Source organism: Strix aluco, chromosome Z (assembly GCF_031877795.1).
Source record: "Strix aluco isolate bStrAlu1 chromosome Z, bStrAlu1.hap1, whole genome shotgun sequence".
NCBI lineage: Eukaryota > Metazoa > Chordata > Aves > Strigiformes > Strigidae > Strix > Strix aluco.
Genome location: NC_133971.1, coordinates 84,472,135 through 84,495,680, shown reverse-complemented (window position 1 = coordinate 84,495,680; position 23,546 = coordinate 84,472,135). Strand labels below are relative to the sequence as shown.

The 23,546-nt window shown below is 44.1% G+C and overlaps 1 protein-coding gene across 1 annotated transcript in view; it reads right to left on the bottom strand.

Annotated features, from left to right (window-relative positions):
* The window catches only part of PDZD2 (PDZ domain containing 2), a 203,100-nt gene that overhangs the window by 56,315 nt on the left and 123,239 nt on the right, over positions 1 to 23,546 (bottom strand). Inside the window, exon 4 of the mRNA XM_074812704.1 lies at positions 12,253 to 12,655. Within this exon, the coding sequence (XP_074668805.1) occupies positions 12,253 to 12,655 (403 nt within the window). The remainder of the gene's footprint in view (positions 1 to 12,252; positions 12,656 to 23,546) is intronic.

Sequence of the window (23,546 nt, the reverse complement as noted above, 5' to 3'; positions counted from 1 at the left end):
GACTGTAAATAATAAATTTACTCACCGCAGAAAATAACTTTTCAGTATAAGCAAGGCAATAAGCTATGTTTAGGAAACCTTTATTATTATTTTTTAATGATTATAAATATTTACCCAAAAAGTGCTTTACAAACTCCAGAGCAATACAGAAATGCAAAACAAAAACTAGTTCCCATGGCAGGACTGGGCACAAGAAAACAGAAGTGGCAGTTATCTGCAGAGCAAAAGAGGAAAGAGAAAAACAAGCAAGCAAGCAAGACATGTAAGGCAATTGCTAGGAGAGGGAAGAACCAGGATAACACAATTATGAGAAACCCTAGGAAGTTTTCAGGCTTGCAAGACAGCAAAATGAACAATTTGAAGGCAATTTTTAGGCCACATGTTGTAGTCACCGGGCTCCAGGTCAGCTATTTCTGACTGAGTCTGTTCTGCACACAAGTAACATTCTCGCAGTACGCAAACGCCCAAGTAGCAAAGATGATTAAAATTTCATACCAAACTGTGAAGAGCATGTACAAATTGCTGCTTGTTTCTGAGAGGGGAACTGCTAAATATATCAGCAAACCCAAGGGCTGTGGCAGCAACCTGCAGATTTTAGGCCAACATCGTTTATCAGAGCTTTTATTAAGTGAAGAAAATGTGCTTTTTTTACCTGTTCACTGGAGTCCTATGCTGAAACTTTTAAATGCAATGCAAGATGAGTTTTTCAGATACGGGCACAAAGAGGTCAGTATCTACACCAGTATCTTAAGAACAAAGTGAAAAATAATAACAGTTACACAGCCCTTAGACCACAGCTAGGAGAAACAGGAAAAACAAACCAGGTGTCTTAAGAGGTAACCCAAAAGTTTAAGCCTGAAAACATATACACCTGTGGGTAGTTTATTAACTTGAAAGTCATGCACATAGGCAATATCCCAACAGGTTTAACTGGGATCCTCAGTGCATTGATAAAAGCCCATCTGCTGAATAACACAGGATGTGTCAGGACAGAGAATACTTTGAGATAAATTAGAGTGATACATGAGACACCCTGTTAAATGCAGGGGCAAGAGTCAACTATATTTATCTACTTAAAAACCAGAACTGAGCTACAGCATGAAAATGCTCCAGAGAGGTTTTATTGCTATAAAGAACCTTGCACCCGTAATGAAAACAGTATAACTGAGAAATACAATCTCTCCTCTCTCCCCCAACCAAGCCCACGCCGAAACAATGACCATCTATTCTCCTCACAAGATGCCACTCCAAGTGTCCCATTGTTAAATCTAGTTTGGAAGCAGATCCTCCAATAAAGTTTAACAATGCAGTCATAAAATTGCTTTTAATGATTTGCAAAAGCTTTTTGGAATGCGAGTTATGCAAAGGCCCACAATATGCAGTGCCTAGCTCGCATTCCTCAGCACTCCTCACTATCACATATCTTATTAAAAAAAATTCCCAGATTTATTCTTAATTGACCTACTCTCCAATACTCATTTACATAGCAAAACACTCAATAGCAGCAAAAGGCAAGACTCCACTGCTCTTAATGCAAGTGCCATCTTATTCCCCTTGAACTCCCACTGAAATCAAAAGCCCTTGCAAAATAAAGCATTACTCAGTCCGAACACGGACAAGCAGAATGCAGTCACAATAAAGACAACGAAACCATCTGGCACATACCCAAATACACATTTCTTTTGCTCATTTTCAAATGACACGGTCACCATCTCCTGTGTAAGAAAAGGCTGTCCCTGGAGTCCCCAGTGGTCAGCTGCATGCATTTCACTGGGAATAAACAACGCAGTGTCGACTGGAAATCAGATCCCCTCACTGTTCTTTTCCTCTTCTTCATAAAACATTCATAGCTCTTCATTTAACCACGTGCTACAAAGCAAATGCCCCCCCACCAATACACACATACCTCCAAGGTACATCACTCCAAGATTTTGAAAGCTAAGTATTAAAAAGCAGATTACTAGCCTTTGCTTGAGGCCTCTCAGAGAAAGGGGGTGTTCAGCAGAACCCCCTTCACCTCCCCACGAAGCAGGTATCTGCTTTGCACAGAGCAGCATGGGACACTTCACAGCCAGCTAGGAAATACTGCTGCTTTGAATGTGCATCTTATGTGACTCCTTCACAGGCCTTAATAATAAAGCTCTGTGCCAATTCCAAGAACTTGTAAATGCATTTAAATTTTACTTAAAACTAGTTTTCTTGAGTTATTGGAGATTCTAATTCATCTAATTCATTTTGTGTTCAACAACACAAAACCTAAGTGCTTTAAAAAAAGAAAAAGAAAAAAAGCAGTGATGCATGTCTTTGATTTTGAAATTTTTTAAAGGACTTCCAACCTTTCCTTCATAAACAAAAAGGCTACAAGCTCAGTCTTTAAACGAAAGATAGGATTCTGGTGTATTCACTCCACTCCAGAGACTTACAATACCCAAGGGAAACTCCAAGTGTAGTTAGATTTGGCAGTTTGCAGGTCTGATGTCACTGTCCTTGGAGCTTGCATAATGCCTGCCCAGAGGAGGATGAGTTTAACTGCTGACCAGTCTCCTCTGATCAGGTGCATAATTCTGGTTGCTGCTTGGTCATTTTCAGTTTCATATTCCTATTAACATCTGAACTTTTCCATCCTCTCAGAATAATTTTCATAGCTTCATTTATAAATGACTCAGAATAATGCCCCCAGCTTTGTTCACAAGTGACACAATAAATCTGCACACATACACCCACAACTCTCAGTGCAAAAGTATTTCATGCCTAAAGCACAGAGATGTGCTGACACCAGTCCAACTAGGTATTTCGAACTCCAGACATCCTCAGCAAGGACAGACAGGGAGGCACGACTAGCTCCTGTTGCAGCCAGGGAACAGGCGATACCCAGCTCTGGTTGCTCTTAAGAATAAGGAGACCAAGCTATACCCCTTAACCAAAGGCAGCTCACAATAACAAAGCTCAGTACTTGAGAACCCAAGTGGAAAGGACTCACTAGATAACATTGGCTGAATACCTGTATTGACAATTCTGAAAATTTCATGCAATTCACCTGAGATTCAGCTAAGATGGACACTCAGAAAGACATCCATGCTTGCTTTGCGAGTGTCAAAGGAGTAAGAAGCCAGATTTTCCCTTTAGAGATTTGTTCCCTATCTCCTGGGAGCAAATGTTAACTCTGATCCACCCCATGGACTTTGCTTGTAAATCTGCAGCAGCTGCCTACACAGAGGGACTGTGGATTTCTCTCGATGGAAGGGTTTCGTGGACATGAAGGACCAACATTTGACAAAGATAGTCTCAGAGGAGGAGATGAGACGGGTCAACTCTTGAAGTCCCTTCCAGGCCTACATTTTTTAACTTCCCTCATATAGCAAGCAAAAACACAAATGGCCAAGTCAGGCTGCAGTTGGACTAACGGCTGATTTTTGTTCTCTGCAGTTACATCACTCTTCGGCGACTCGACTTTCCTCCTAACTTGGCTCTTTCGAGCAGCAGCCCTTTGGACCAGATTTTTCCACTTGAAGCTGATCAACTTCAAAGTGCCTAAGCTACAAATAATTAAAATGTTTTTAAAGACAATATGAATATTCTACTTGGATTAATCGCAAGCAAAAAAAATAGGTCATCTTATGTAACAGACCACAAGTGAGAACAGAGAATACAGCTGGCAACTTCTACTGGGTCCCCGCAGGCCATCTTTCTCCGCCGTGAAGCCATTGTACATCAGGCAGCCTCTCTTCAGAGCAAGTCTACATCTGGAATAAACTAGTGTGCTACAGATCAGAAAGGAAGCACACTGCCAGCACAACGTGGGGAAGCTCGCCTTCTGCCTGCTCCAAGTGCATACCATCAAACGCTTGATTTCATAAGCACATCATTAATAAAACAAAAAGGAACGTTTTTCCTCTGAGTATTGAGGAAAATAAATAAATAAAAGACATCGGAGTCATTCTTCCCCCTTTTCTTTCACCAGCTAATTGCAGGGGAGTTTAAAGGGGTTTGACTGATTTTGACTGTGCCGTGTTCAAGAAGCTGCAAATCTATATATACAAAGGAAAAATTGCTTTGAAATCTTGTATTAAAGAAAAGCTTGGCAGGAGCAAGGTGTAAACAAATGGAAAACAGAAACGCTTGTAAGTAGTTAAAAAGCCAGACTGTAAAATGGAAAATGTAAAATAGTTGTCTGCAAAAAAGCACTTTCTGTCACAGCAGCAATTCAGCTGAACCTGGTGTAAATATGTAACAATTTTAAAATAAAAACAGAGATAAACCCTGATGAGAATACCAATAACCATGCAAGGTCTGTATGCACACACTGACTGCCATGGGCCCTAACACAGCCCGCAGTATGTCTCCTTCCCTCTGCATTTCAACGTGGATTTTTACAGTCTGTCTTCAGGGACTGGTTCCCACTTACAAACTTTACAGTTTTCCCTGTAGGAGCAGCAGAAGCAAACAGCGAGCTCTTCCTCACTGGCCACAAAGCTGCTTTGGAAATGTGACACTTAAGACAAAGTTGTAAGTTTCATGCATTAAAAAAAAAATTACTTCAATAGGCTTCAGAAGAGCTGGCAGACAACGTGCTGATCTCACACAGCTGAAAACCAGCACAAAATCTCCCAGACAGAAGTACCACATTCAGACCAGCATATAAGCAATTGCCTTCAAGCAACGACCAGTTGCAGCAGCATCCTCTACAGGGGCCATACCAGTACACCACTCCCTAGTATCCTTCACTGATGTGGGGTAAATTAGAAGCACTGCTACCAGCTGCATGCCCCACCTTGGGTCAAATCATGCCTCCTCCCACTATCCCCATTCCCCAGCAGGCAGGTGGGAGAGTTGGATCAGTAGTCGGGGAATTAACTTGCATGATCACATACCAGGTGAGTAGCTCGAGCGCGTCAATCTCAAGCTACAGTCAAAAGCCATCACTCTTCACATCATAGATATTAGTGTGAATGACTCAGTACCAGAAAATCATGCCAAAATCTGATTTTTGCAGATTCTTAACAAAGTAATTGTTTCATTAGTGGATAATGAGTATATTTTTCATCTGATCTTGCCCAGGTTATTTTTAAGGCTGATCTGACAGCAGGACTCCTGCTTTCATCTGCTACCTTGGGTTTTGTTTTCATTGTTGTACAAGCAAGCTAAACAACTCCAAGACAAATCAAAAGCAAGGGCAAAAAATCTAAATTCCTTTATCAGTAAAATATTCCAAGACAAGAGTTCTTTGTCATATCCCTACTGCCTATGAAAGTTTCTTAGCACTGAGCCCCTGAAGCCTTTGGCTTCTACCTCTGGCTGATGCAAACCATGCAGTGGGTGTCTCCTACACCACTTGAAAGAGAGGAAAAAAACCCAAACCCCAAGTAGCCCTTAATATGAATTACACAGTGTTGACCATGTGAACTTTCCATGTCCTCAAAGTAAGTAGGAGCCAGCAGCACAGACACAACTGTGATTGCATTCAAGTGTCCACGGCTGATCTAACAAGTCGCCTTGTTTGGACAAACGGCCGCCAGACACTTGGCATCCTTTCACTGAAATGTGAGTACTTTCCCCGTGGAAAGACAAGCGTCCTAGGGGATAAAGCCTGGGGAACAGTCAAAAGCAAAAACATACCCTCCCCCAAACACAAACACATAATTAAAATACAAAAAACAGGCATCACAGCAGAGTGGATGAAAATTCTGTGACTTAAAGCAGACCCCCGGGGATCCATCTCCCGAGACAGACTGCTTGTTGACATCATTTCCTTGGCAAGGGCTTTAAACATTTTATCAGCCATTGCAAGCACCTGAACTACATCATCACCCCTTACAAAAATCTGCTGGAGTCATTTGTCATCCTGAGCCATCACCATCTGGATTGCACCTCTCCAGGCTGCTCCTCTCTTGCCGTCAACTGAAGCTTTATTGCCAAGATCAGCCACAGGATTTCTCAGTTATCCCCAACCCTTGGGGGGTTTCAGCCCAGCAATTGCCCATGGGGAGCTCAGGCTTTTAAGGGTTACAAGTGTCTGCATTCCCTTAAGTATCTTGCCCAGTCTCATTCTCTTGCTGGGCTACTGGGAATAGTTGGTTGGTTTGAAGTTTCTCAGAAAACACCTTTGCTGTCTTGCCGTCTGCAGTAGATTAAAGCCCACCGTAGAATAAGTCACCATGCTCCTGTGTCAGCTAGAGGGATCTCTCATGGGGACTGGTATTACATCTGTCAGTGTCAGGAATCCTTTGGGTTTGCTCAGTGGTTTCAGCACCCTGCCTCAAAAATTAAGCATACATAGCTTTAGAATCCCGACTAACACCTGAAATATCACAGCACCTAAGCAAACAGCACACCCTATTTTTAGGCATGTCCACTTAGTTTCAAACATTCTCACTTAATGGTTAGAACATAAAATGGTGTGAACTTACATTTCAGCTAGAGACAGTCCTTTGCATTCCAGTTGTGGTTTGCTGTGTCTTTAATACCATACACAAAGAAAAAAAACACTTTCTGTGTAGGTGGGAAGTGTTTTCATACTGGTGCTCTCACCTACATTTTGTGATAGCTGAGCATAGCTGAGACCTCCCGTAACACCACCTCATGCACATCCGTGTTGCCTTTGGGGGTAGCTGATTCCAAGAATGAGGACCCCATTTCAAGACGACACATTAAAACTTACCCATTATCAGACTATCTCTACAGCCAGCCTCCACTGCACCCTTGGAAAATGCAATCCAAAACAGAATAAAGGGACAGATTGCTATTCAAGATTAAAATCTACAGCTACCACAGCTGCAGCTATTGCTTAAATCACAGCAAAGAAAGGCAAAACCTTAAGTCAGTTGAAAAAATTTGGCAGCGGGTGAGACTTAACCCCAGAAACTTCTTATGATAGTTGTTTTATGGCAAGGTGGAACATAACTGGCAGCAAAAAAAATTAACTGTAATTTCACTACTAGTTACATTAAAGCACTTCCTAAAGCCCCAAGCAAAAGCAAGGCCAAGTTTTGTCAGTGCTGTACAGCTACAATTAAAAGACAGCCCTTGTCCCTAAGAGAGTTTACAACCCAAAATAGGCAAGAGAGGGAAGACGTGCTTATCACAATGCACTTTAAAACTTCAAGACAGTAGATAGCCCCAGGATTCGTGTTAATGAAAGTTGGAAGAAAACAAAACAGATAAAAAGACGTTTAGAGCAGAAACAGATTCCAAGGAAGGCCTTTACATGACTAAAGGTGTCTACATTAAAAACTAAAAATAGTTATTTATGTCTAAAACATGCATCATGTAAGAGTCTCATAAAAGCCTTGACGAAACAATAATTACTGCTTAGGTTGCCATAAAAAGTTGATGTAAAGCAATTCAGTAGCTTCAGTGGAGTACCTTGCTCACAGCAAGGTTTTCATTTTGATACAGCAAGTGGATGAGAATTTTTTTTCTCCATCATGTTAAAAAAAGCGTAAAATGCTTAAAGCCAGGATATTATCTCAAGCGTCATGTTTTGATTCCTATGATGTGCCATTAGCCTTCCTCTTCTGCTTGGCAAGATAAGGAACATTTTCCATTAACCAAAACGCAAGGTAAGGCTGGCATTTTCCAATGCTAATTGGTAAATACTGCTATAGAAAGGCTGTCAGCCCTTCCTAACTACAAAGCAAAATGCAATGCAAAAGCATTCATCCTTTCCCAAGACAAGCCATCTTAATAAGAAAGCAGTAATAGGCCCAAATAAAAAAAGAGAGTTGCTGATAAAATGTAACTGAGCACCATGCAGTTGCAGCAATACTAAAGCAAGTGCTGGCCAGCGAAGACCTGGCTGGTCATTTACGTACACACACATCTGCATCCCCCTGTGTACACACTCGTAAGTCTGGAGAGGGTTGCGATCTACGTAAGCTGGGCTCAGTTTGTCTATAAGATAGCAAAGCTGGCTAGGCATGCTGTCTGGCAGCTGTGACCCACTGCAGAGTAATTTGGCTTAACAACATTGGCACAAAGATCTTGAAGCACTACTGTAACTCAGAGCTCCCCCAAAAACCTCTGCGAGGCAAGGCATTAATATCCCCTTGCCTTCCCTCCTCCGTTTTTTTAATAGATGGTAAGCCAACTTCACAAAAACACCAGACACACCTTATGGAGCCACTAGACGCTGACTTGTTTCCATCCTGGACAGGCGTCCCACCACAGCCCCAGTGCTACGACCAGCCTGGGAGACCTGGTGCACACCCTGTGCTCCTCCCATACCCTATATTTCTCCCAATGGAGAAACGTCCAAATGCAGCACCCCAGCCCCTCTCCACCTGCCTCCCTTCACTGTTAAAGCACTTTTACTCTCCAGTCTCCTTTACAGTTTACACTAGTGACTGTTAAATTTGGATGTGTATCTCAATCCCCTGTTAATCCAGATGCTTATACAGAAGCAGGAGGATTCAAGGGGGTTCTGGAGGTGTCCTGTTTTTTCTTTTAATGGCTCGTGTCAGAAGGATTTTTCAGAGTATCCTGCCGGGGCTGGAGGAAGCAAAGGTGGCCAGTCTGCTCTGGTTTACTTCATCTCCAGCCAACTTTCTTCTGGCTTCATTGATGAAAGCCCCTGTGACGCCAGTGAGATCTGAATCGGTTCACATAATTTTTAAAAACCACACTCCCACCCTTCACACTCATAACCCTGGGTCCTTGCAACCCTCACAGCCCTACTTGTGATCCCTGACTGTGACAGCTGTACCTGGCCACCTCTGGGCATTCCTTATAGGCTGAACAGCTAAGGAAGCAGTCCACAGCTCTTCCAAACACACCATGACAGAGAAACTGAGAAGAAAACAGGGATTCTGTCCTACCAGTAAACACAGTAAAACCACAAAATTGGTATATTGTGAGGAAACCTCACAGTTTCCTTTTCTTTATCATTTTTCAGCTGACTCCAGCAGCCTCTCCCAGTACTCCTCTTTCATCTGTGCCTTTATAATTACCAGCCTACAAAACATCACCCTGTCTCAGGCTGCTGAACAAAAGAAGTAAACTTTTAAGCTCCCCAATCTTCCCAGGATGTGACGGATCATTACTCCCCCTCAGAGACTGCCTGGTCTTAAATCACTGCCCATGACTCCCACTGCAGCCAGCCTGGGACCTCTCGAAGGTCAGGTCTAGTTTCCAGACCTTCGACATCTTCATGCCAGGCAGACAGAGCCTTGCTGCTTTGAATTTCCACATTTTAAAGGGCATTTAAATTCATGCTAAAAATACTGCAGCATAACTTAACCACCTGTAAACATTAAATGCTGCCTGCTAATTGACAGGTACAATATTTACTGAGGGTTACATACCAGCAAACAGCCTGGCAGATTTGTTTATACATAGCGATAGCAATGCCAAGTGCACAGGAGAGACAGACCAAGATCTGGGAGATGAAAGCAAGCCTGAAGGAGCGGACTGACACATGCACACAAACCAGTAACACAGGAATCTCCTGGCAGGTTCACTTGACAAACAGTATTTGTCTCGTCTCTTGTTTCATGACTCAGCATTGCTGTTATTAGCAGCACACATCAAGAAAACGGGAGAACAACCCCACGCTTGTTGGACAGGAGGTAACCCTGAAAGCAAACGACACTGAAGACACATGGATGCCTCAAAAGCACTCCCAGCACAACATCCCGGAGGCATCGGCCATGAGCTGGCTGCTGGGTTCAGCACAGCAGCAGCTGAAGACACACAAATTTGACCCAACCTCTTCTCCCCTGTTTTCATTACGACAACTTTAAACTAACTTTCTACAGGGAGAAAAAGAGATGTTCCTGGACTCCATATTCCAATTTCAGTAATACTCCAATCTGTATCCTGGGGCAGGGGAGAGGGAAGGAGAGGTGGGGAGGACCAGGGCAGTGCAGGGGGACCAGTGAGGTCCTCTCACAGCTGCGCCGGTCACTGAGTGGCTTCTCAAAGCCTTTCCTCCCATCCGCAGCCAACCTCCAGTCCACTGCAGGCTGGCTCTCATCCTCTTAAAGCAAATATAGTGCTCCCCAAACACGCAGGGCTGACAGCCCTGGATATTCAATTAGTCAACTCGTGGAGGAGACAGCGAGCGCAGGGCAGGCAGCAGGGATGGAGCTGCCTTCCCCGCGGACAGGGTGCCCTGCCAATGCACCCTGTCCCTGCTAGGGAGGAGATAACTCATCCCACGGCTACAACAGGTTTGGCTCACGCTTTGAAGCCTGGAAGGAAGCTGCAACTTCTGACATGACATCCTGGATGCTGTTTTCAAAAGGCTCCTGACACGACTGAATCTCACATGCCTGAGTGCTGGGTCACGCTTTGAAAATGGAGCTGGAAGTGCGATTTGAGGCTCCCAAGTGTCTTTATTCCTTGCCTTTTTTTTTTTTTTTTTAAACGGGACTCAAGTAATTTTGAAAATTTTATTTACTGTCACTACTCAATACTTATTAAGAAACTGAATTAAGCCACTCATTAATCTGATAGCAGCTACCCCACAGATGCTAAAGTGATGGGCTTCTATAGGGCCCCCTTGTCCTTAAAAAGCAAAGGATGAGCAAGGCATGCTATTCAGGCTCCAGCTATTCACATTTCTCCTCATTCAGATGTCAGAAAAATGTAATTAATACTGACATACACAGAGGTCACATTTCTAAGCAAAATATTAAGGGGGGGGGGGGATTAAAAGAGATAGAAGCAATTTTACTCAACAACTGTGCCTCCCAACAGGCTCCATGACAAATATACCACAACTGAACAGATTATAGCTCTTGAATTTCCAGTGACTCAACTACGCTTTTATGTTTTACAAAGCCACCTTGTATGTGCTTTGCATTAAAGATGTATTTATTGCTCACATTCATACATGTAAGTTCTGAATTTAAAATTTACTTCTCAGACCAAAATGACTCAAAACATCAAGGTAACACTAGCATCAGATAGCTCTGGATCAAGAGTTTCTTATTTTCTTAATATATATATGTATTTTGGCTTTCCACTTCCTCACAACAAACTCTGATCATCTTCATTTATAACATGTGTTTAATGAGACATCTTCACAACAGATTCAAGAAGTTTTTATATGGACCAGAGCTTTCAAAATACTGAAGGATTTATTTATTTATTTTTAAACTTTTAATGTTTTCTTTCACAAAGATTGCAATTATGAAGCTTGCAAGAACAGTACACAAACATCCTCCCCATTCTGTTGCACCATGAAATCCAGCATGTCTCACTGATGGGAAGAGCAGGTTTTCTCAATAACGCTTCTTTAAGACCAGCATTTTTTTAAATTGGTTTTAGCCCCTCCAATGTACTTTAAGTTAAATTTAAGTTCACAGCCACCATCACCACCACCCTCCAGTAGTATTGGGTAGCACTAATTCCGAGGACATGTTTAAACTCATGCTTTTCCTCAACAGAATTTAGTGATGAGATGTCCACTCACACTGCTCTGTTAGCAGCTTTGAAGTCTTAAAACCAAAACCAGCTGCTGCAGCAAGCCCCAAGCCCAACAAAGCAGCATTCATCTGTTTATACTATCAGTGTCTCTGGAAAGATTGGCAGGCAGCTCTTCTGGTGATAGATGCATACTGAAACCTGATCAAGGCTCAGGTTATTTTTCTCCATCCAGCAATGTTGCAATTCTAGCCAGGCAACAAACCCCAAGATCTCCATTAGGATGAAGAGAAAAGCAATGAAAGCCTCAATCCCACTGTTGTCCCAAACATTAACAAATCGTCCATCTCATCAACTCAGAGCAAAATTCACAATAACTTCCATGTGGTCCCCAAACACTGGTCAAACAAATTCTGTAGCACAAATAAATGCACTGTGGTCTGGTGCATCAAATAGGGAAGCTTCAATTCCAATGTTAACACGAGCTTTAACATGCTGTCAAGCTCAGACAGAGCTAAACATGAAGCCCCAAAGGGCAAAACAATCATCTTCCACTGACACCTCCTGCCCTGGTGTCATAAGGTCATCCATTGTCTCAACAAAAGAAATCATGAGGCCAGCCCTAACAGGTCAGAGATATAATGACCATTCCCTCCATCACAGATGGAGCACGACAGAGGTTTCTCACAATTATTATTTAACTCTAATCCTCCTGCCCCACCATTTTGGGCCCCATCCCATGGCTTGGTGCCCCAACAGCCTGGGTTGTCACCTGGAGGTTCAGCCTGAGGACAGAGCACTGAAACCAGGGAAAACACCTGAGAAATTCCCTTAATTAGCTTGCACACCTGCTGCTTCCTTCTCTAGAAAAACCCAGTGCAAACATACCTGGGCAGACTGGTCACCAATGTCTGGCACACCACCATCTGACAGCCGGCACCGGTACTGTCCCCCGCTGCCCCGGAGCTGCTCGTCCCCGTTGCTTTCTGGTTCAGAGGTCTCTGGCTGAGCAACCTCCACCTCCATCGGGGTGCAGTGCCCGTTCCCGTGCTCTGAGCCCGGCTTTTCTTTGCTGTCCTTGCTGCCCGGCGTTCTGGTGATGACTCCAAACTTCCTGGTCCTTTTACCATTTTGAGCAGCTCTGTCACCAGGTTCGGGGCTGGGCTTGGCTTTGGGGTCGCAGCTGTTGCTGTTATTGCCGTTGGAGGGAGGAAGAGGGGCTTTGCGCTTGATGCGGCGCAACATGATCAGGTAGACGAAGCCGCCATTCCAGCACTGCTCAGCCAGGTAACTGCAAGGAAAGGTATGCGTGAGGATTACTAACTACTTGCCCTTCGGTGCCCACATCCTGCCTCAGCACCCCAACAGGCTGCGCCTCGTGATGTTCGTGCACCTTCTCAGACAGCTGATTACCCGGTGTGTGGATACATTAGGACAGCTTGAGGCACTGGCAAATGCTCTCTTCCTTCAGTATTACAGGGAAAAAATACCAGGAATAATATTGGGAATAATAACAGCCCTACCAGCGATCCAGGCTGGTCCTACCTCAGTGCAATATGACAACTGGTAAATGCCACCAAATGGGTTCCCACCACCCCGATCTCTGGACCCGTAGCACAGCAACATAGAAAAGTGGAGCAAGCAAAGCAAAGCAGAGAGCGGGACATTAAAATAAATAAGTATTTAAAAAAATTAAAAATCAGGCAGGCTTCATTTGTGCAGCAGCCCACAGAGCATTTGCATCTGGAATGAGACTCCTTAGTGAAACTAATCTTCTGCTTCTGTGTAAGTACATGCTTTGAAGGCCTCAGGGAAAAAAAAAAGATCAGCCACTGGGGTAAGCAGGCGTAGCGCCAATGGCCTCAGTACAGCAAAGCGTGGCACTATAAGGCACCCCAGCTCCCATAAAGAGACATGGAAATAAGGTGGGTTTCCTTTACAGCAAGTGTATTCCAATCATAGCAAGAGCCGAGTCATTTCAGCTGCACAAGGAGCAGTCACCAGGTTCTTGTACCACAGCAAAGCACCTCCTCCCCTCCTAAAGTCTCTGGACATGCCTTGAAGGAATTGACATTTCTGCTTCAAGCAAATACTCAGTGACCTTACAGAAACTGCACCCATTGATGCAAAAGGGGAATCTAACTTCATGCCTCTTTTGGGAAAGGATATACCTCAACCCAAATTCTTGAAATATCTGGGTTCTGAGCCAAGGGTGTAACCAACTGAGAGTACAAACAAGCTGGAATTTGTACTTAGCAGGTTTGTATGTGCCCTTTCACACTAATTTAGGCGCCAAAATATATTGCCTTTCTCACTAGTGAAAGCAGCAGGAATTTCCCAGAGAATCAAATAAGCCTCTGCTGCATCTGCAATAAACTCTTCACTAATAAGGAACAGTTGCTGAACCTACTGCTATCAGAGGAGATGAGAAACCAGGTGTGGAGTTGAGCCATAGAAGATCCTAAGAGAAAACAACACAGCATTTATGGTTGAGAGGAGGAGCAACTCAGGAGTCTTCCACCCATTTTTTTTCCTCCCTGGTGCTTTTAAGATAATTTTCCCCTTTCTTTAGTTGTTTGGCCTTAAACACAACCCTTCAAACTTATTCCTGCACAGAGGTGACTTAATGACAAAACAGGAAAAGTGGCTATGATAACCCCTGAAGCAAACTTCTATACAGAGAGGAAAGCACTCTCAATTACTCAAAGTAATGTGGACCAGCCTGGCAGTGGCTGGAAATAACACAATGGGTGTGTGTTTCTGTTCGGGGACATGAGCTGATAGTTTCAGTTGATTTCTTCCCAAATCTTAGATGTCCTCCACGGACAATGTCGGCATTCGAATCACTTATATTTAATCAGGAAGACTGATGCCCAAATGAATACAGCAACTACATAACCTTAAAAGAAGCCCTGGAGCAACAAAGAGTAAGGACAAGTACGCTGGCTGTGCCAATTTCACCAGTGAATATAAACCTGACTCCAGTACCCTCACAGTCCACTCAGCAGTTTTCACTAGGCAGGTACATGAAGAATATTTAAATAAAGCCCTAAAACCATCTTTTTCAAAGCGGCTGAAAACAGACAGCCAACAAGCCCGGCTGGCTGAAAAGTCTCTGCAGCCAAGGTCAGCCGTCTGGGTGGCCACGAAGTGACACTTGGCTCAGGGAGGCACCCAGGGCTGGCAGGACCTGAAGGGTAAGCCTAAAAAAAATTCCAGAACTAAGATGGAAGTATTTTTGATTATCAAGTTAAAAGAAAAATTCTTTTAATCAACAGAAAAGGGGCAGTTTTGTTCCAGAAACAATATGGGCTGCCTGTTTTTCACATTTATCTTTCAACTCAAATTTCAAGGCAGCCAGTAAAGTTGATTAAAATTCATGACTTTTGCTTGCAGCAATACCACTGCACTCTGATCCATCATACATAAGCCTGATAGCATTGCCTCTCCTGGCATATGGAAACAGAAAAGCAGCTCCTCTTCCCATAGTCCTGTGGCTTACACGGGTGCTGCCTACCCTGTTTTTATGCAGAGTCAGTTCTGCTTGACGTGTTTTTGTGCAGGTGCATGTATGTGGATTTTTTTAAAACACTGATCTCTATCTCTGAACTAATCACTGATTTATTTTTGAGTGCCAGTAACCAAGTGCATGCATTAATCAACTACTTGATTTAGAAACTAAGGAGAATGAGAGGGAACTTAGCATATGTCCAAATAAAGTAATTTTATAGAGGCAAAAATAATTTACTATTTCACCTCCACTTGTAGCACATTTATTCTGCTCGTAAAGTGTAAAAGGGAAGAAAGAAGGGAGGGTTTTTTTCTATCCACTGTTCACAGACAACCATCCCTACAGTCTGGAGCAGGGTTACAGTGAGTGGTAATAGATGCAGCTGCACTGAAGTTAGCGGAGCCGTGCTGATTTACTCCATATGTCGAGATGGCCTACATGTTCCAGGCGTGCAGCCTGTAGTAACTCATGGGTTTATGTCTTCTTGAGTACTCCTCAGCAGTTCAAAGCACACAATAAGTTTCCAGGAAAAAAAAAGAAATGTCTTCTCCAGGTCAGTAAGCAATCACCTTTGCATGGCAGCAAGTGATTGCATACACCAGATGATGCCAGGTATTTCTGGACAGGGTAAATCCAGCTGCTACCAGTGATGCAATAAGTGGCATCATTATCTCAGAGTTTGTTTCAGACCAAAGACCAGGCATCCTGTGCTGGAAAACCAGCACTGGTATAACACCAAACTCATACGACAAGATAGGAAACTAATATATCAAGAATTTGTGGTCATTTGCTCTACTGCACTCCCAAGACAGGGCTGTTAACCAAGGAACATGAGCCACCATTAAGTTCTGCAAAGTACATGCTGCCTAATTAGCTGGCTTCCTTTTCCTTTGTCATTTCTTCCAGTTCAAGTAAGAAGCCAAAAAACCCCACAAACACACAGCAAGCTCTCAACACTGGACAAAAGACAGGAAAGGTTGTATTACACGAGTGAGAACCTTCAGATTTTTAATTACTATCAGTTCAGGAGCATCCCATGCCAGAAGGGAGTAATGGGATGGATTCAGTAAAATGTAATTATACAGCCTCTAGACTGCAGAAAATGGCAAAAACTAGACAGGACCCCAAATCCCACTTCTCAGGGTGTTTAATGTGCACAACGCAGACAAGACTTTTTTTAGATTTGGTCCCTGTAGAGCACTCAGAGATTTTAGCAATCAATACACTAACCATGCCTCAGGCAGGGCAGGATCAGAGCTGGTGAGCATATGCAGCTCTCGGCACAGATGTGGGGAATCAGCTGCAACCTCTAAGTTGTTGCATAGTTTGAACATGGTCTTCAGCTTGAATGAAGAAGATGCATGGATCAAAAATATCCCTAATGCAGCTTTGATTGGTTCAAAGTTATTGAAAACTGAGACTCTAGAACTTACTGTTCCCCATTTTGGCTTGCAGGGGATGAAGTAGGAGAAAGCCCTGGATCTCATACACCAGCTAAGAAACCTTGGGCAGCTACTCCTTGGGCAGCCAGCGAGTGATGACACATAACAAATCCTATTATCACTGATTTTAAGAATGCAAGAGATTTTATCAGCTGATCATACATCTATTAGTATTGGTTACCGAAACAAAATTTTCCCAGCAAAACATCCATCCACACTTTCTGTATCTGCCAGTCTTTGCAAGGTAGTGTCAAGTCTTCTTGGCACAGCTGGGAGTCACGTCAGACACTGCAGCATCATTCTCCCCAAGCAGGGTCTAAAACGTCACTGAAACATTGGCTTGGAAACATTTCCCACTGGTGTGCTCAGAAGGAAGGACCACCCGGCTGCTCCTGCTGCTTTGATCTTACCCTGGCACCAGCCCTGGTAAAACCCCAGCCTCCATAAAACGCCACCCTTAAGCAGTCGGGCAGACTTTTTCTCTGTAGGAGAGAAACCATGAAAATGTTAATAATCCTTAAAACCAGGGGAAAATTATTTTACACTTGAAACAGAGCTGGAAAGTTATCTCTTGCAAAGCTCAACCACAGGTTGGAAAATGCAACTGGTGGCTGGTATCAAGGAGCATTTAATTCTCTTTTTGTATCAGAACTATGAAGAGATGGAAGCGTCCACTTCCTTCAGAGACTATTTTGAGTCTGCTGAACTGATTCCTGTGATCATAAAAACTGATAAACTCGCTGAGTTTACTCCAAGTTCCTTGGCACGCGTGTGAAGTGTCAGGCTCGGAAATGGTGTCTTAGAGTAAGCCAGTCATTTTCTCATTTTTACATATGTATTTGTGCGTGTGCATGTATAAATATAAAGGTTTACAGACTTGACATGAGCATGCTGCAATAAGCTCTCCGTCATACCCCATCTCACTTGAACAAATGCAGACGGCCACACTGAGCTACAGAAAAGCCAAAGCAGATCCAGCAGCCATAAGAAAGCATCTGGATCCACTTTAGGATCAGAAATATTGAAGAAGTATGTTTATTTTACACTAATAATACTACTTAGCATTTCTCCAGAACCTTTCATCCTGATAAATCAGAAAGTGCTTTGGAAATCATACACACAGAGCATCGCTGACATCTCGCCAGTCAGTCCATCGTGCAGCTCACCAGGGCACGAAGGAGAAACCTCAGCCAAGAAAACAGTTTTCAGAGTCCCCGTCTAGACCCTCCCAGGACCTGTAATGGCCTTAGCAGGACAGACAAACCACTAATTTTTATGCTCTTCTCTGAAAGACTCTGGCATGGTAAAACGTCTTGAAACTCAATCTTCTTTAGGCTGGAAAGATGAAGGGCAGTGCGGATCCTCGCAGAACTGAAACCTCCACCCCCAAGGGGGATTTAAAAGCTAAGCTTAACAAACCATCTCTCCATAACATCAGCAAATGAGCTAACTTGCTTTTCAGGTAAGGCAGGGCAAATTAATGACTAACAGATAGTGACTAATGGAAGGGCACATGGCTCCTCATGAAACTCTCACCTTGCTGCCCTCACCGTGCAAGCAGACCCAGCCCACTGAGGACAGACACTGGTAATCACCAGCAGGTACTTTTCACAGATTGCCATGTCTTTGGGCCCGAGTCAATTCTGCCTTAATGTGTGCAGGCAAAGGAAAACACTGAGCTACAAAGTCTCAGGCAAACCTTGCTGCAGCCAAGTTGGCAAGAGGTGTCGCCTCCTTGGGGCTGCAGGGACATCCCATGGCCAGCCCTCTCCTCCACCTCCCCAGAGAACTAAGCTCTCCAACCACAATTTATCTCAGCAGAAAGCAATGGTGTTGGTAAACCCGGCTGCTACTTCAGCATACTCTTGTGGGCACAGAGCTACAGCACACCAGGAAGGAGCTTGATCCAGCACCTTGTCACTGACAAGCCCTTTCCTGCCCCAGGCTTTGCGGGCGATGGCACACACAAGGGACGCGATGTTCTCTGACTGCCTTAATAAACAGGAGGAAAGGCAGCCATGGAGCTGAGAGACTAAACACCCAGGGAGTGCATTCAAACAGACCTGGGGTACGCAGAAGGGCTCCCATCTCCCTTTCAAGGACAAGCAACCACCAGCCTTCAGCCTGTGGCCGAGGTTAAGCAGCACCTCCCGGAGTCTCACAGAGGCTGTGGCTCTCTACACCATGTTGGGTTCTTCAAGATAGCCAGATTGGTGGCTTTCTGGAGGACCAACCTCTGAATCCAGTTTTTCTGTCTATGCCATACTTTTCACTATTAATTTTATAGTAAGGAACGCAACTAGACCTGCTAAGATCTTGAAGGAAAAACTAACTTGGAAGTTAGATTTCAAGGTATATTTCTGTGGCCTTTTATAAGCTAGTACAAGCAAGTTTGGTGCTGATTAGACCCAATCCTGTGCTGGATTAAAACTACCTGTTCCTTTGAACATCACACTGATGTGCTCACCTTGGCGATGCTTGAGCTGCTTGCAGGTTGGCTGCTGTCAGTCTGTACAACACAACACCAACATCTCAGAGAAGCAATGGCAACATCAAACAGATGAGGCAAGGTCTGCTCCTCACTGTTCATCTGAGAAACCAGATCACCAAATGTTGCAGCGCTGAAGTCTGCAAGAGCCTCCAGGCAAACACACCTCTGGCAAGGCAGGCAGGAGGCCCTGGCCAAGACCTCTTTGCCCACCATAAAATCCTGAACTCTCAGGAAAGACAAAAAGGAAGAGGGAGGAGGATTGCTGCTGTGTTTGCATGGACTCACTGCCTGCTTGCGGCTTTTGCTGGAAGATGAAATTCAGCTCAGCCTTGTGACACAGGACCATGACTAAAGCCTGGTGAGACACCTCACTCACATCAATGCAATGATGTACCTTTGAATTTGGGAGAACTGAATTCCTTTTCCCTTGCTGTGCTACAGATCCCTCTCAACACCCCAGGCAAGTCTTTCCACAAAAAAGCAGGGCCAACAACATGTCTTATGCCACAGAGTTGCTGAGAGGTCTAAGGTGGTGAAGCCATTGGCTTTAAGTATTACAGTTTCACAAACACCCTACATCTGGGATCAGCCAACACCAAACACCACCACAATTTTCTCCCACCCCACATCCTGCTCAGGTGCTGGCACAGTCATTTGAGCAAGAGTACAAATGAACCCAGTGAGGGAACCAATCCAGCTTTAAACTAACCCAGTCAAAGCAAACTTTCAAGAAGTCAGACCTCAACATGGGGAGTTTGAACCCAGCCCAGCACTCTGATCTGGTCACCACACAGATGCAGGGACAGGAGAAGAGGAGGCTGGTGGTAGCAGGGGACCACGCTTCTGCTCCCACCGGTGGCCCCCACCTACATACGGCTGAGACGCATGCAGCCACAGCAGAGGGAAGGGAGTTGCACACATGGTGCACACAGAAGTACTGGCTGGCTTTGGCTGAATGGCATTCACATCTCCAGTTTCTAAAACTGAAAGGACAGGCATCCTCACCGCAGACAACAAAGTCCAGCTGAATCGCAACCCCATCGCCAGTGTGGAAAGAAGACAGGCTAGATCACTGCAATTACGCTGGCACAGCACAAAAACCACAATTTCTGCCCTGCATGTTGTAGAGGTGCCTCAGAAGCATGTCCAGGACTTTGGGAGAATGACAAGCAGAGCAGGGACCTCCAAAACACCCAGCACATGGACAAAGGATATGAATGGCCAGAATGAGCTCTCTTCCCTCCCAGAACAAACATCTGAAGAGGATGACTTGAGGTACTGCACAGCTTCTCCACACCTAAGGAACCCCCTGAGCTCTGACAGACATCCTAAACTTAATAGATTATGCAACTGCAGTCATCATAAAATCCTTTGGGATTTTATGATTTATTTGCTGGGCTAGCAGAAACAGAGCAGTTACATTGTGTTTAGACTGCATAGATTTTGGACTTGAGCTTTACAAAGGACCAAACATGCAACTCCCACAACTGCATCTAAAAGTCCTGAGAGACAGATGTATATGCTTTTTGGGTTTGGGTCCCAGAGACAGACTAATGGGTATTAAGGAGACAAATTCTATTTGTTCCTTGGTTAGCGGCAGAGTGTACAAACAGAAGCAGTCTAATCCAGTCAAACCATCATGGCATTGAATGCTCCAATTTGTTAGTTCAGAGCTCTGCTGCAAACAGACATTTAGCTGGATACATGGCCATGCTCACAGATATAATTTCCAGTTACAAGAAAACTGAGCAATTTAAAATGACTAGTTATCAGTTTAAAAATGATTTAAAAAAGATTTCTACCTTTGCTGCAACAGGCCAAAATGATATCAAGTTACAACTGGGCATTAGCACCTGCAATTACTCTGATCCATGCTGTGTTACTGCTGTTCAGATTTGGTCTCTCCCGCCATGATGGTTTCCTGCCCTTCTGAAGACACTCACACTCCTGAAGCTCCAGGCAATACAAGCACAAGCTTTTTGTTTGGTGTCCTATGCAATTGCTCTTCATTGCCAATTGCTCTCTATGCAATCGCTCTCTTCTTGAGGACTTGGAGACAGGTCAAGTTTTACACCTCTTCTATGCTTTTGCCAAAGAAGGCATCAATTCATCCTCCTCTTGGAGCCCAGAGGTGGATGTGCCCTCCCCTGGAGGACAGGGCATGGCTAGATACACTGAGTTGCTTCATGGCTCTTGGTAATGCAGCTGCAACGCACGGGTGAATGAGTGCAGTCATGCTCTTTATTCACATCCATATCCAAACACCACCACTGTTAGCAACAAAGAAACTTTCCCCTTACTCCATTTTTACCAAATATGTTTTCCAAAATGTCTTGATTTGGGTTTGCCTCCTCAAGCAAGGCTTTACTAGACTCTAATGTGGCATGGGGTGATTATTCTACAGCCTTGTTACTGCGGGATGCATGAAGGGGAAAAAGTGCCCAGAAATGGTGAATGAAGGGGGATGTTCAATCTGCAGGGAGACTGCTAGCCACTGACCTCCCAACGCCCCCATTATCAAGGACTGTCATCAACACGGTCTAGTGTACAACTTCAGTACAAATCAAGAGCACAGTTTTGAAGCAATTTTCATTTTCCCTATTTCTGTGCTTTGGTTTGCATGCCCAGGCAGTCTCCAAGCTCTCACTAGGTTCTTCTCAGATGAAATTCAAGTGGAAGATGTGTGCCAGGAGCACTCTCAATGCACTCTGGCTGCTGTGCCATATGCTCCAGCTGAGTGCCCATGAGACTGCACTAGAGCTAATCCAAAGTAATTCCAAAAATAACCCAGTGTGGAGGTCAGGTCTCAGCTCCACAGTTTCATCCTACAGACCCCCTCCCCTTTGAGCTACACTACCGGCTAATGCAGACGCGGGGTAATTGCTCCATGCCCCTAACAGTATTCTCCAATGTATTCATCAAGTTTGCGATTCCGGGGCTAACATCTATTAGGTCCACGCATGATTTTCTGCTTTACATGAAGTGCAAGGACCCAGCCAGACAAGACTTGCTCACGGGCATGCCCAGCACGCACACAGGAATACAAATAAGTTCCTGTTTACTTTTTGCAGTAGTTGCTGTAAGTTACAGAGCAGTGCTCAAAGTGTTTTCACTTCTGTTGTTAACTGCAGAGATGCAGCTTGTTATCATTAGTTCAGATGCTTGGCTTTTTTAAAAACAATACTTCTAATTAGAAAACAAATCTCAGAAATATGAGTGAAGAAGCACTGCAGCTTTGACTTTCAAACTGAGAGAACATGTTCAAAATAAAGATTTTCACTTCATTGCAGATTGATCTGCATCGAGTGCTATGTTTGAAAATCTTCAGTCTTGCATGGTAGCAACTTTCCTTCTCTGCACTGTTCCTCCCAGGGTATAAGACTCACTCCATACCGGAAAGCCCAAACAAGTTCACATTTGCAAAACATGAAAAAAAATTACCCAACTGGAGAGCACATGTGCCTCATGAAAAGAAACAAGGAAGGGGTCAAAAGCGATCTGCGTGTGACCCATGTACAAAGCATGTGTAATGCTTTTCCCACTTTACCCTGAGTGCCCAAATCTTGTCACTGTGTTTCACACATCACCACCCTATTTCTACGGCTCTCCAACTTTCAACCAGGCTATTTTAGGATCACTCCTCTAGAACAACTTCTAAGCATACAGCTCACATCCTTCCCTCTTCCTCCCTGCAAATCTTTTATCTAATTCTGCCCCCGGTTTCCAATCACACCAGGCAGCAGTGACAGCCGGGAGTAGATTTAACCTGTGAGAAATGGTCTGTACTCAAAATGGAGTAAATTCATCATGGGAGATCCTCTTTATCATAATTCAGGAATCTTGCACAGACACAGTACCCAGAGAGGCTGCCACAAAAAATTCCACAGGTGAATGTGACAATCCCCTGGTGCAAAGCCAGCTGGTGGGAGGTCTGCGAGTGAGCCCGCGAGGGCTGGGTCGTGCCAACTGACAGCGCTGGTACAGCAGCACAGGGCAGTGCTAGTGGCAGGCCCAAGGCTATTCCTGGGCAGTGAGGTCACCACTTCGGGATAAAACTTCTTTTTTCCTATGCAGAAATTATCACAAATGCCCAAAGGGAGGAGAAAAAAAACTCATGTCACTGTAACAGCTTCTACTCCAGCAGCAAAGTTTTACAGTGATATTTTAAATGGAAAAAAAAAAAAAACAACAAACCCAAACCAAAAAAAAAAAAAATCTGCAACATTGTTTTGGCAAACCACATTCTTTAGGTTTCAACATTAGTTGTAATTCCCAAAGCACCTCTTTCCACTGAGAAGTGAAGGTTTTGGATGTCTGCGAGCAATGAAAGGGAGAGCCAGAAAATTTAATCAAGTCTATTTTACACCAGGAAGTGGTATGCTGGGGTAGAAGAGACTTATTTCCAATGCTTTTGCAAGCTTATTTGAGCTCCTGAGAGAAGACCTATTAACAGAGAGAGGCCAGGCTTCAAATAACCTCACAACTGCTGGGGGGGACATAGGGAAGGAACAAATTCATGGCTCTCAGGTTTATTTGAAGGGGCCAATTTCAGCATGAAGGGCTATTTGCCTTCAAAAGACCACTCAGTTTTGGGTATTCTCCAGGATTCTTCCTAATATTGAAAACGGTAGCTACTTTGTCAGCTGCTCCCTCTTTACCAAGGGGGAACAACGCCTGTCATTCAGCATCCTCAGATCTTGTGATTTGACCATGAAGCTCACAAAGCCAGAAACATGTA